Source organism: Microcaecilia unicolor, chromosome 1 (genome assembly GCF_901765095.1).
Source record: "Microcaecilia unicolor chromosome 1, aMicUni1.1, whole genome shotgun sequence".
NCBI classification, from domain to species: Eukaryota; Metazoa; Chordata; class Amphibia; order Gymnophiona; family Siphonopidae; genus Microcaecilia; species Microcaecilia unicolor.
Genome location: NC_044031.1, coordinates 387,283,710 through 387,297,246, shown reverse-complemented (window position 1 = coordinate 387,297,246; position 13,537 = coordinate 387,283,710). Strand labels below are relative to the sequence as shown.

The 13,537-nt window shown below is 49.7% G+C and overlaps 1 protein-coding gene across 1 annotated transcript in view; it reads left to right on the top strand.

Annotated features, from left to right (window-relative positions):
* The window catches only part of DDX17 (DEAD-box helicase 17), a 277,343-nt gene that overhangs the window by 128,734 nt on the left and 135,072 nt on the right, over positions 1–13,537 (top strand). The window contains exon 5 of the mRNA XM_030210742.1: positions 13,401–13,466. Within this exon, the coding sequence (XP_030066602.1) occupies positions 13,401–13,466 (66 nt within the window). The remainder of the gene's footprint in view (positions 1–13,400; positions 13,467–13,537) is intronic.

Sequence of the window (13,537 nt, the reverse complement as noted above, 5' to 3'; positions counted from 1 at the left end):
AGACATTGCTGGCGAACTGGACCAAGCCTGTAAGTAATCCCCACATTCCCAAGAAGATCGAGTCCCAGTACTGGATCCATGGGGACCCAGAGCTGATGCGCACTCAGTTGCCTCATGACTCTGGAGTTGTGGATTTGGCCCTAAAGAAGGCCAAGAGTTCTAGGGAGCATGCTTCGGCGCCCCCGGGCAAAGACTCTAGAACCTTGGACTCCTTTGGGAGGAAGGCCTACCATTTTTCTATGCTCGTGGCCAAGATTCAGTCCTACCGGCTCTACACGAGCATACACATGCGGAACAATGTGCGGCAGTTGGCGGGCTTGGTGGACAAGCTCCCCCCTGAGCAAGCCAAGCCATTTCAGGAGGTGGTCAGGTAGCTGAAGGCGTGCAGAAAATTCCTGGCCAGAGGGGTGTATGACACCTTTGATGTTGCGTCCAGGGCCGCTGCTCAAGGTGTGGTGATGCGCAGACTCTCATGGCTGCGTGCCTCCGACCTGGAGAATAGGATCCAGCAGCAGATTGCGGACTCGCCTTGCCGTGCGGATAATATTTTTGGAGAAAAAGTCGAGCAGGTGGTAGAGCAGCTCCACCAGCGGGACACCGCATTCGACAGGTTCTCCCGCCGGCAGCCTTCAGCCTCTACCTCTACAGGTAGAAGATTTTTTGGGGGAAGGAAGACTGTTCCCTACTCTTCTGGTAAGCGTAGGTACAATCCTCCTTTTCGACAGCCTAGACCTAAGGGCCCTGAACAAATATCTGGTCAAAGAAAAGTTCAGGATGCTTTCCCTGGGCACCCTTCTCCCCATGATTCAGGAAAACGATTGGCTATGCTCTCTGGACTTGGACACCTACACGCACATCCCGATACTGCCAGCTCACAGACAGTATCTGCGATTTCGGCTGGGCACACGTCGCTTCCAGTACTGTGTGCTACCCTTTGGGCTCGCCTCTGCGCCCAGAGTGTTCACGAAGTGCTTGGCTGTAGTAGCAGCGGCACTTCGCAGACTGGGGGTACACGTGTTCCCGTATCTCGACGATTGGCTGGTGAAGAACACATCCGAGGCAGGAGCCCTGCAGTCCATGCAGATGACTATTCGCCTCCTGGAGCTACTGGGGTTTGTGATAAATTATCCAAAGTCCCATCTTCTCCCAGTGCAGAAACTCGAATTCATAGGAGCTCTGCTGGATTCTCGGACGGCTCGGGCCTATCTTCCAGAGACGAGAGCCATCAACTTGTTGTCCCTCGTCTCACGGGTGTGAGCGTCCCAGCAGATCACAGCTCGGCAGATGTTGAGATTGCTGGGCCACATGGCCTCCACAGTTCATGTGACTCCTATGGCCCGCCTTCACATGAGATCTGCTCAATGGACCCTAGCTTGCCAGTGGTTTCAGGCTGCTGGGGATCTAGAAGACATGATCCACCTGTCAACGAGTTTTCTCAAATCCCTGCATTGGTGGACGATTTGGTCCAATTTGACTCTGGGACGTCCTTTCCAAATTCCTCAGCCACAAAAAGTGCTGACCACGGATGCATCTCTCCTGGGGTGGGGAGCTCATGTCGATGGGCTTCACACCCAAGGAAGCTGGTCCCTCCAGGAACGCGATCTGCAGATCAATCTTCTGGAGTTACGAGCGATCTGGAACGTTCTGAAGGCTTTCAGAGATCGGCTGTCCCACCAAATTATCCAAATTCAGACAGACAACCAGGTTGCCATGTATTACGTCAACAAGCAGGGGGGCACTGGATCTCGCCCCCTGTGTCAGGAAGCCGTCAGCATGTGGCTCTGGGCTCGTAGTCACGGCATGGTGCTCCAAGCCACATATCTGGCAGGCGTAAACAACAGTCTGGCCGACAGGTTGAGCAGGATTATGCAACCTCACGAGTGGTCGCTCAATTCCCATGTAGTGCGACAGATCTTCCAGGCGTGGGGCACCCCCTTGGTAGATCTCTTCGCATCTCGAGCCAACCACAAGGTCCCTCAGTTCTGTTCCAGGCTTCAGGCCCACGGCAGACTGGCATCGGATGCCTTCCTCCTGGACTGGGGGAGGGTCTGCTGTATGCTTATCCTCCCATACCTCTGGTGGGGAAGACTTTGTTGAAACTCAAGCAAGACCGAGGCACCATGATTCTGATTGCTCCTTTTTGGCCGCGTCAGATCTGGTTCCCTCTTCTTCTGGAGTTGTCCTCCGAAGAACCGTGGAGATTGGAGTGTTTTCCGACCCTCATCACGCAGGACGAAGGGGCGCTTCTGCATCCCAGCCTCCGGTCCCTGGCTCTCACGGCCTGGATGTTGAGAGCGTAGACTTTGCCTCTTTGGGTCTGTCAGAGGGTGTCTCCCGTGTCTTGCTTGCTTCCAGGAAAGATTCCACCAAGAGGAGTTACTTCTTTCTGTGGAGGAGGATTGCCGCCTGGTGTGACAGCAAGGCCCTAGATCCTCGCTCTTGTCCTACACAGACCCTGCTTGAATACCTTCTGCACCTGTCTGAGTCTGGTCTCAAGACCAACTCTGTAAGGGTTCACCTTAGTGCAATCAGTGCTTACCATTACCGTGTGGAAGGTAAGCCGATCTCAGGACAGCCTTTAGTTGTTCGCTTCATGAGAGGTTTGCTTTTGTCAAAGCCCCCTGTCAAGCCTCCTACAGTGTCATGGGATCTCAATGTCGTTCTCACCCAGCTGATGAAACCTCCTTTTGAGCCACTGAATTCCTGCCATCTGAAGTACTTGACCTGGAAGGTCATTTTCTTGGTGGCAGTTACTTCAGCTCGTAGAGTCAGTGAGCTTCAGGCCCTGGTAGCCCAGGCCCCTTACACAAAATTTCATCATAACAGAGTAGTCCTCCGCACTCACCCTAAGTTCTTGCCGAAGGTTGTGTCGGAGTTCCATCTGAACCAGTCAATTGTCTTGCCAACATTCTTTCCCCGTCCTCATTCCTGCCCTGCTGAACGTCAGCTGCACACATTGGACTGCAAGAGAGCATTGGCCTTCTATCTGGAGCGGACACAGCCCAACAGTCCGCCCAATTGTTTGTTTCTTTTGATCCCAACAGGAGGGGAGTGGCTGTGAGAAAACGCACCATATCCAGTTGGCTAGCAGATTGCATTTCCTTCACTTACGCCCAGGCTGGGCTGGCTCTTGAGGGTCATGTCACGGCTCATAATGTTAGAGCCATGGCAGCATCGGTAGCCCACTTGAAGTCAGCCACTATTGAAGAGATTTGCAAAGCTGCGACGTGGTCATCTGTCCACACATTCACATCTCATTACTGCCTGCAGCAGGATACCCGACGCGACAGTCGGTTCGGGCAGTCAGTGCTTCAGAATCTGTTCGGGGTTTAGAATCCAACTCCACCCCCCTAGGCCCATGTTTGTTATGTTCCAGGCTACACTCTCTGTTAGTTGGTAAATTTTTTAGGTCAATCTCAGTTATGTCCTCGCCGTTGCGAGGCCCAATTGACCATGGTTGTTGTTTTGAGTGAGCCTGGGGGCTAGGGATACCCCATCAGTGAGAACAAGCAGCCTGCTTGTCCTCGGAGAAAGCGAATGCTACATACCTGTAGAAGGTATTCTCCGAGGACAGCAGGCTGATTGTTCTCACAAACCCGCCCGCCTCCCCTTTGGAGTTGTGTCTTCCCTTCTCTTTGTCTTGCTACATATGAGACTGGCCAGCACAAGCCGGTTCGGGCGGGAAGAGGGCCGCGCATGCGCGGTGCGCATCGGCGCACGAGGACTAGCAAAGGACTTTGCTAGAAAGTGTTCCGATTGGAGGGGCTGCCGTGGACGTCACCCATCAGTGAGAACAATCAGCCTGCTGTCCTCGGAGAATACCTTTTTACAGGTATGTAACATTCGCTACGCTTGAGTGCTGGAAGTCATCAGAGACGGCTACAAGCTAGAGTTCTGCCGACCCTTAAGAATCGGGTTTGTGCACTCGCCCTGCAAGTCTCCGGCCAAGCTGTGGCAGTGCAGCAGACTTTGGACAATCTGATCCGCCTGGGTGCGGTCGTTCCGGTGCCAGAAGGTCACCCTGGCAAGGGATGTTACTCCATTTACTTTGTAGTACCTAAGAGAGGAGGTTTAGCCCGCCTATCCTCGACCTCAAAGGAGTCAATCGGGCCTTGGAAGTTTGGCACTTCCGCATGGAGACTCTCCGCTCTGTTATAGCGGCAGTGCAGGCAGGGGAGTTCCTGGCATCCTTGGACATCAAGGAAGCTTACCTGCATATTCCCATCTGGCCTCCTCATCAACACTTTCCGCGTTTTGCAGTCCTGGGACGACATTTCCAGTTCAGAGCCCTCCCTTTCGGGTTGGCTACTGCTCCGCGGACCTTCTCCAAGTTATGGTGGACATCGCGGCCTTTCTACGCAAGAAAGGAGTACAAGTCCATCCTTATCTGGACGACTGGTTGATCCGAGCCCCCTCTTATGCAGAGTGTGGCAGGGCTTCAGACCGGGTGATTGCTCTTTTGAGCTCCCTGAGGTGGATCATCAACTGGGAGAAAAGCCAGCTGTGCCCGACTCAGTCCCTGGAGTATCTGGGAGTTCGATTCGACCCCCAAGTGGGCAGAGTGTTCCTGCCAGACAATTGGATTGTCAAGCTTCAGGCTCAGGTGGAGAAGTTCCTAGCAGCCTCTTCTCTTCGGGCTCGGGACTATGGGCAGCTGTTGGGCTCTATGACAGCCACGATGGAAGTAGTGCCCTGGGTCAGGGCCCATATGAGACCTATACAGCTCTCTCTGCTGCAGCGATGGACTCCAGCTTCGGAGTATTACGCTGTGCGCCTTCCCTTGGATCCAGTGGTGCGGAAGGCGCTGAGCTGGTGGCTGAGGCCAGTCAAGCCGTCCGCAGGAATGCCTCTTGTGACCCCGGAGTGGGTTTTCGTCACGGCGGACGCCTCTTTTTGGGGCTGGGGAGCCCACTGCTTGGGAAGGACAGCGCAGGGGCTCTGGTCCTCCCGGAACTCAGAGCCATTCGGTTGGCGCCTTTGGAGTTTCTCCCGGGCCTGGCGCTGAAGCCAGTACGGGTCCTGTCGGACAATGCCACGGCTGTGGCCTATGTCAATCACCGGGGAGGTACCAGGAGCGCCCCTCTAGCCAAGGAGGCCATGAAGCTATGCCTGTGGGCGGAAGCAAACCTGGAACAGCTGTTGGCGGCCCACATTGCAGGAGTCATGAATATTGCTCAGGCGTTCTTGGACATCACGAAGCGCTGGGGCCAGCCGAGCCTAGATTTGATGGCGTCTTCAGCCAATTGCCAAGTGCCGCGCTTTTTCAGCAGAGGACGGGACCCTCGATCTCTGGGAGTACATGCTCTTCTCCCACAGTGGCCGACACAGGAGCTCCTCTTTGTGTTCCTGCCTTGGCCCATGTTGGGCAGGGTGCTAGGCCGGGTGGCAAAGCATCCGGGCCGGATAATCCTGGTGAGTCCAGATTGGCCCAGACGTCCCTGGTATGCGGACTTGATCAGGCTTAGTGGACGGACCTCTGCAGATGCCAGCGGAGCGGGGCCTGTTTCATCAGGGTCCCGTGGTGATGGAGGATCCCTCCCCCTTTGGTCTTACGGCCTGGCTATTGAGCGGCAGCGTCAGAGCAAGCGGAGCTTCTCAGACAAAGTCATCGCCACTATGCTGAGAGCGAGGAAGCGCTCTACTTCTACTGATTACGCCAGGGTTTGGCGTACCTTTGCATCATGGTGTGAGGCAGGCTCACTTTCTCCCTTCACTGCTCAAATTTCATCAGTGTTGGCGTTCCTGCAAGAAGGTCTGGAAAAAGGCCTGGCGCTCAGTTCCCTTAAGGTCCAGGTAGCAGCTCTTGCTTGCTTCAGGGGTCACCTGAAGGGTGTTTCCCTGGCATTGCAGCCAGATGTGGTGCGCTTTCTCAAGAGAGTTATTCAACTGCGCCCTCCTCTGCACGCAGTGGTACCTGCGTGGAATCTCAATCTGGTGCTAAGAGCCTTGCAGAAGCCACCTTGTGAACCCTTGTCGAGGGCATCTCTGAAAGAATTGACGTTGAAAGCAGTCTTTTGGTGGCTATCACTTCAGCCAGAAGAGTTTCCGAGCTCCAGGCGCTATCATGTCGAGAGCCCTTTCTGCAGTTCACTGAGGCAGAAGTGTCTATTCGCACAGTGCCTTCCTTCCTGCCCAAGATTGGTCCTCGCTTCCATGTGAATCAGCAGCTCTGTCTACCCTCCTTTCGTAGGGAGGACTACCCAGAGGAGTACTCTGCTCTCAAATATTTAGATGTGAGACGAGTCATCATCAGATACTTGGAAGTGACCAATGATTCCGGAAGTCGGATCATCTGTTTGTGCTGTTCGCAGGTCCTCGTAAGGGTCTGCAGGCTGCCAAGCCTACAGTGGCACGATGGGTCAAGGAAGCCATTGCAGCGGCTTATGTGGCCGCAGGGAAGGTGCCGCCTATCCAGCTTAAGGCTCACTCCACTAGAGCACAGGCGGCCTCGATGGCAGAGGCCGAGTCCGTCTCCTTGGAAGAGATTTGTAGGGCGGCAACTTGGGCATCGGCTCATACCTTCTCCAGACATTACCGCTTGACTGTGGCTGCTCGGGCGGAGGCCCGTTTTGGAGCTTCAGTGTTGCGGTCAGGGATTTCTGTGTCCCGCCCTGGGTGAGTACTGCTTCGGTACATCCCACCAGTCTATGGATTGATCAGCATGATGATATGGAAGGTAAAATTATGTATCATACCTGATAATTTTCTTTCCATTAATCATAGCTGATCAATCCATAGCCCCTCCCAGATATCTGTACTGTTTATATTCTGGTTGCATTTCAGGTTCAAGTTTAGTCTTCAGTTCCTGTTAAGGAGGACTTCGTGTTCAAGTTTTTTCAATTGGATTCTTCAAGAGTTGAGACGATTTTGTGTTACAGTGAGCTGCTGCATTCCTCTCCCCTCCGTTTTACGGGGCTGCATTGAGACCTAAATTCTGCCGGCGCTCCCTCCCGCTTCTTGCGGCTGTAGGGCAGCTTTGTACCCCTCCCGCTTTGGCGGTGTTAGGGTCAGTCAGCTTCTCCCGCGGTTGCGGTTGCAGGATAAGCCAGATCCCCCCGCATCGGCGGGTGTGGTGTCCCTCCCCCGCTCCGCGGGGATGAGCTGGACGGATTCCCCTCCCCCACTTGTGTGGGGATGAGCTGGGTTGATTCACCTCCCCCGTTTCGGCGGTGGTGAGCTGGGCAGTGTGTCCCTTTGTGGGTGTAATTCTCTAAGTGCTGAGTCCTGCGGATGGAGCTTTGATATCGACATACTGAGGAGTTTCCAGCAGCACATGACCACATATAGGGAGGCAAAAGGATTGCTCTCTATCGCCACCTGCTGGTAGATGGACACAACCCACCAGTCTATGGATTGATCAGCTATGATTAATGGAAAGAAAATTATCAGGTATGATACGTAATTTTACCGTATCTTCTATGCACTTCCCTATCCTTTTGATCTAAACGAAGTATTTCTTTATCTCTGGCTTTCCTTTTAGAACTCGTGTATGCTATTTATTGTTCCTCTAAGAACCGCCTTGGCCGCTTCCCAAAACAATACCGGATCTCCACGATGACTAGCATTGTTAACTTGATAATCTGTCCACTGATGCAGTAGGTATTCCCAGAATTCATTATCCTCATACAAATATGTGGGAAACTGCCATCTAGATGTCTGGCCTTCCCCTGATCTTAATGCCAAGGTACACCAAATAAACGCGTGATCCGAAACACCATAAGGGCCTATACCGTTGTGTTGAATCATGGAGAATAAAGCCTTGGACAGTAACCAATATTCAGTTCTTGATTGAGATGCATGAGCCCTAGAAAGGTGAGTGTAATCTCTCTCCTCTGGATGTAAAGTCCGCCATATATCTATCAATTGTAGAGCCGAGCAAAGTAAGGGAATCCCACGAGATGGAGACCCCCCTCTCAGCCCTATGACCTACAGATGTATCTAAAGTAGAATCGTGGACCATATTAAGATCTCCACCCATGATCATAGGGATGTTATGATGTTTGGTTATGGTGTGGATCAGCGACTTTAAAAATCCTTTATTATATACTGGTAAACAAATGTCCGTTTCTGAGCGCAATGAAACGGGCGCTAGCAAGGGTTTCATTGCTGCATGGCTCGTCGCGGTTTTACCTGGTTCGTGGCATGCACCGCTGCTGTTTCCGTTGTAGCTCTGTGTGGGTGGCGGTTTTCGTGCTCCGCTCTCGACGTCTTCGCGTTTTGACGCGAGGGCGGAGCAGAGCTACAGTGTGGAAATCCGGAGTTTGTGGCCTGAGTAGATCGTTGGAGGTGAGAGTCTGCTCCGCCCTCAACTTCATAACGTTTGAAGTGAGGGCGGGGCCCAGAGACTGTGATTTTCGTGGCTTCAGAACTTCAAACATACGAACCTTGGCTTCAGTGACGTCAGCAGACAATAGAACGTTGAGGGTGAGTTTTATATATATAGATATTAGGAGCGTAGACATTAACTATAAGTAATACTTGTTTATTAATTGTGATCTTGGCTGTGGTATATCTGCCATCCTTCGCTTTCCAACATCCTTGTATTTGTACGTCTAATGTTTTCCTGAACAGTATTATCACACCTGCTTAACGATCCATTGCTGGGACTTCTAATAATTGGCCTTCCCACCATTTCTTAAATTTATTATGTTCTACCAAGGATAAATGAGTCTCCTGCAGGAACGCTATATCTGCTTTCTGATGGTTCAAAATTTGCAATAATTTTTGTCGTTTAATGGGAGAGGTTACTCCATTCACATTTCACGAAATTAATTTAAGGGATCTTATTTTCTCCGCTATTGGTAATTATGACACAGTGTCTCCCTCTCATCTTTAAAGGGAAAGGTCGCCCCAGCCTATGACCCCAACCCTACCCTTTGGTAAAGAAAACAGAAGGGGGCCCAAGGCCTTCAGAACCGCACCTCAAAAAAACAGCCTCCCACTTTTCATTCCAGTGCTCACACAGAGTCAAAGTAATCCCTCCCATCCCCGGTCCCCACATATAACCCACATCATCAAACCATATAGCTTCAAATATGCTTGTAAATCCACCCTCTTCCCCCTCCCTCTTCTTCCTCCTATTCCCGTCAGCCTCCTCCAAGGCTTACCCATAGCCACATCTATTGTATTAGACATGGTTATCTATCCAGATCACTCAGAGTGCTCCTTCCCCTCCCCGAGTCCTACCAGACCATTCATCAATAGAAACTTCCTACTATCTCTTAACCTTGTATAATCTTTTTCCTGCTTTAATGATGTGTGTAAAACAAAATGAAAGGAGGGGTAAAGTACGTTTATTTTCTACAACACAAAATCTATGACTCATCGTACCCCCCCCCCCCCCCCCCCAAAAAGAAAACTCATGTCCATCATAATATACTTTTGTATTTTATATCAGTAAAATATTATTTCGTTTACTTTTGATAAGTAGCCTTCCAAGAGTGTATTTGGTTATCTCCTCCCAAATATATCCGCCCACAGATATCCTTTTCTAATATACCACCAAATACATATTCCATTGGCAATAGGTTCATCATGCTCTTGTTAGAGAATTAGAGAGAGAGAAAGAAGGAAAAAAAAAGATGTAAATTTCTTCAATTTAAAATCTATAAAGCAGGGTACCCCACAAGAGAGCTATAAAAGAATTAAACATATGATATCTCTGTACATTTATCCAAAATTTACTTATCAAGTATGTCCTTAATTGAGAGGAGACCTGGAGGGGCATAATCGAACGGGACGCCCAAGTTTTCATGAGGGCGTCCTCGCAGGACAGCCCCACGAAGGGCCGGGAAACCTGTATTATCGAAACAAGATGGGTGTCCATCTTTTGTTTCGATAATACGGTTGGGGACGCCCAAATCTCAACATTTAGGTCAACCTTAGAGAGGGGTCGACCTAAATATTGAGATGGTTGTCCCCGGTTTTCGGCCATAATGGAAACCGAGGACGCCCATTTCAAAAACGACCAAATACAAGCCCTTTGGTCGTGAGAGGAGCCAGAATTCATAGTGCACTGGTCCCCCTCACATGCCAGGACACCAACCGGGCACCCTAGGGGGCACTGCAGTGGACTTCATAAATTGCTCCCAGGTGCATAGCTCCCTTACCTTGTGTGCTGAGCCCCCCCAAAACCCACTCCCCACAACTGTACACCACTTCCATAACCCTTATGGGTGAAGGGGGGCACCCACATGTGGGTACAGTGGGTCCCGGGTGGGTTTTGAAGGGTTCACATTTACACCACAAGTGTAACAGGTGGGGGAGGGGATGGGCCTGGGTACGCCTGCCTGAAGTGCACTGCAGTACCCACTAAAACTGCCCCAGGGACCTGTATACTGCTGTCATGGAGATTCCACTAAAAAGAGTTATTTCTTTCTATGGAGGAGGTTTACCGTCTGGTGTGACAGCAAGGCCCTAGATCCTTGCTCTTGTCCTACACAGACCCTGCTTGAATACCTTCTACACTTATCCGAGTCTGGTCTCAAGACCAACTCCGTAAGGGTTCATCTTAGTGCTATCAGTGCTTATTACCGTGTAGAAGGTAAGTCGATTTCTGGACAGCCTTTAGTTGTTCACTTTGAGAGGTTTGCTTTTGTCAAGGCCCCCTATCAAACCTCCTACTGTGTCATGGGATCTCAACGTCGTTCTCACCCAGCTGATGAAAGCTCCTTTTGAGCCACTGGATTCCTGCCATCAAGTACTTGACCTGGAAGGTCATTTTCTTGGTGGCAGTTACTTCAGCTCGCAGAGTCAGTGAGCTTCAAGCCTTAGTAGCTCATGCTCCTTATACCAGATTTCATCATAACAGAGTAGTCCTCCGCACTCACCTTACGTTTTTGCCAAAGGTGGTGTCTGAGTTCCATCTGAACCAGTCAATTGTCTTGCCAACATTCTTCCCCCGTCCGCATACCCGCCCTGCTGAACATCAACTGCACACATTGGACTGCAAGAGAGCATTGGCCTATCTCGAGCGGACACAGCCCCTCAGACAGTCCCCCCAATTATTTGTTTCTTTTGATCCCAACAAGAGGGGTGTGGCTGTAGGGAAACGCACCATATCTAATTGGCTAGCAGATTGCATTTCCTTCACTTACACCCAGGCTGGGCTGACTCTTGAGGGTCATGTCACGGCTCATAATGTTAGAGCCATGGCTGCGTCAGTGGCCCACTTGAAGTCAGCCACTATTGAAGAGATTTGCAAGGCTGCGACGTGGTCATCTGTCCACACATTCACATCTCATTACTGCCTTCAGCAGGATACTCGACGCGACAGTCGGTTTGGGCAGTCGGTGTTAACCTGTTTGGAGTTTAGAATCCAACTCCCCCCCCCCCCCCCCCCCCCCCCCCCTCGGCCCATTTTTATTCTGTTCCAGGTTACACTCTCTTAGTTGTTTACATGTTAGGTCAATCTCAGTTATGTCCTCGCCGTTGCAAGGCCCAATTGACCATGTTTATTGTTTTGAGTGAGCCTGGGGGCTAGGGATACCCCATCAGTGAGAACAAGCAGCCTGCTTGTCCTCGGAGAAAGCGAAAGCTACATACCTGTAGAGGGTAATCTCCGAGGTCAGCAGGCTGATTGTTCTCACAATCCCGCCCACCTCCCCTTCGGAGTTGTGTACTGGACTGACGAGCACTCTCGCGTTTGGGCGGGAAGACAGACGCGCATGCGCGGTGCGCACAGGAGCGCGAGGCTAGCAAACGTTTGTTGCTAGGGAAGTTTTTCTGGTCCTGGGCTGCCGTTGGACGTCACCTATCAGTGAGAACAATCAGCCTGCTGTCCTTGGAGAATACCCTCTACAGGTATGTACTTTCGCTGTCTAGGACCTAATGTAATATTGTAATGGTGCCTCTAAAGGTAGGATTCATGTTTGAAACATAGGAATTAATGCTACTGTTGTTTGGTAGGTTTGCTACATGTATATTGGAATTAGGATTTTTTTCAGGTTTTATATTTCATAGTGTGCCTGGTGGTGGTAGTAGTAGTATTTATATATTGTACCATCTACAAGCCTGAAAGGTATTGAAACGGTGTAAATTGAGTAGTGGAGAGATTTATATTGCTATTACTTGGCATGAGAATCGGACAAAATAATTATTTTGTATGATAACTTCTATGTAGGAAATGTGCTAGTTATGATCTTCATTTATTATTGGGTTGGGGGGAAAGCAGTGTTGTGGGTGCAGGCTGTGTTTACATTTAATTCATAAGAAATCAATTCTCCATATGCCCCTGAATTTTCATCTAGTCAAATTGTTCTGATTTTGGAGTCTTTGGGTTTGTTCTGAAAGGTTAGTTCTGGCTTTGATAAAGTATACTGCCAAGCTCCAGGCTGCACCTGTGCTTATACAAGTGTTACGGGAAACTGTCAGTTTTTTTCTACCTGCATCTGCTGGTCAGGGGACATAGCCCACTGGTTTGGACTGGTCTAGCAGGACTTGGGGAAAGGAACTGAACCAGATTGCTCATTTGCAAGCAGGTTTCATTCAGAAGGGTGTGTCAAAGCTCAAAATATCAGTCTTAGGGATGTAGCCCATACAAGGTTGGCCTCCGTGGAAGAGACCTGTAAAGCTGCAGTACTTTGCAATATTGACTTCTGTCCACACATTTACATCTGTTTGGAAAGAGATTTCCCAAAACATCAGTAACATTAATCTAAGTCTTTGGGTGTCTTTTGAGGTACAGATCCCACCCCCACAAACCTCCCTTTATCTTGCTTTTCAGGCTGCTTATTAGAAAAAAAAGAAATGGGCATAAAACATGCAAAAGGTTTGCTAACAAAAACATAATGCTGTCTGTTGTTGCTTTATGGGTTTTTTTTTTTGTTATGTAATGGCAGCCTAGGTATTTAGTAGTGAGTCTTTTATATTCTATTTGTCTTCAGGGAAAGCAGGGTACAAGTCTTGACTAAACTTTCCTAGGAGTTGGCTTCTACTGCATTCCAGCTTTTCTTAGTGTGATATGTAACTGATGTGGCCTTATGTGCCAGTGCAGTTAAATCCACGCATGTGCTGCAGTCTGTGCTGGAAATCTGTTTTAAGTCTAGAGCTTGTTACACACTGCACTAGGTTCCATTGGATAATATCACATAATAGTGAGGCCCCTATATCAGTTAAACAAATTTATTTTTATTTGGGGAAAGAGAGCTTATGATTGTGATTTCAGTTTTGGAAGTAAATAGGCAAAAGAGAAACGAAGTAGCATTAATTTATTCGGCTAATGTGCAAAAATGATAAACCAGAATCTGACCAAGGCCAAATTATTTTAACTTGACAGTCTTCAGTAAGTTTTGTAGCCAGGCTTGTTAATGACACATTGATTGTAGAAAACTGATGTTTACTCACATTGGATTTCTAGTAGGTTAATCAATTTCAAGTGCCTGCTCATTTTTCTATTTCAGTATCTGCTTCCTGCTATGGTTCACATCAACCACCAGCCATACTTGGAGAGAGGGGATGGCCCAATTGTAAGTACTCTCCTGTCTTTCTATTAATTTGCTGCATGCCATTCCATTTTCTTCCATTTTTTAAACTCTTT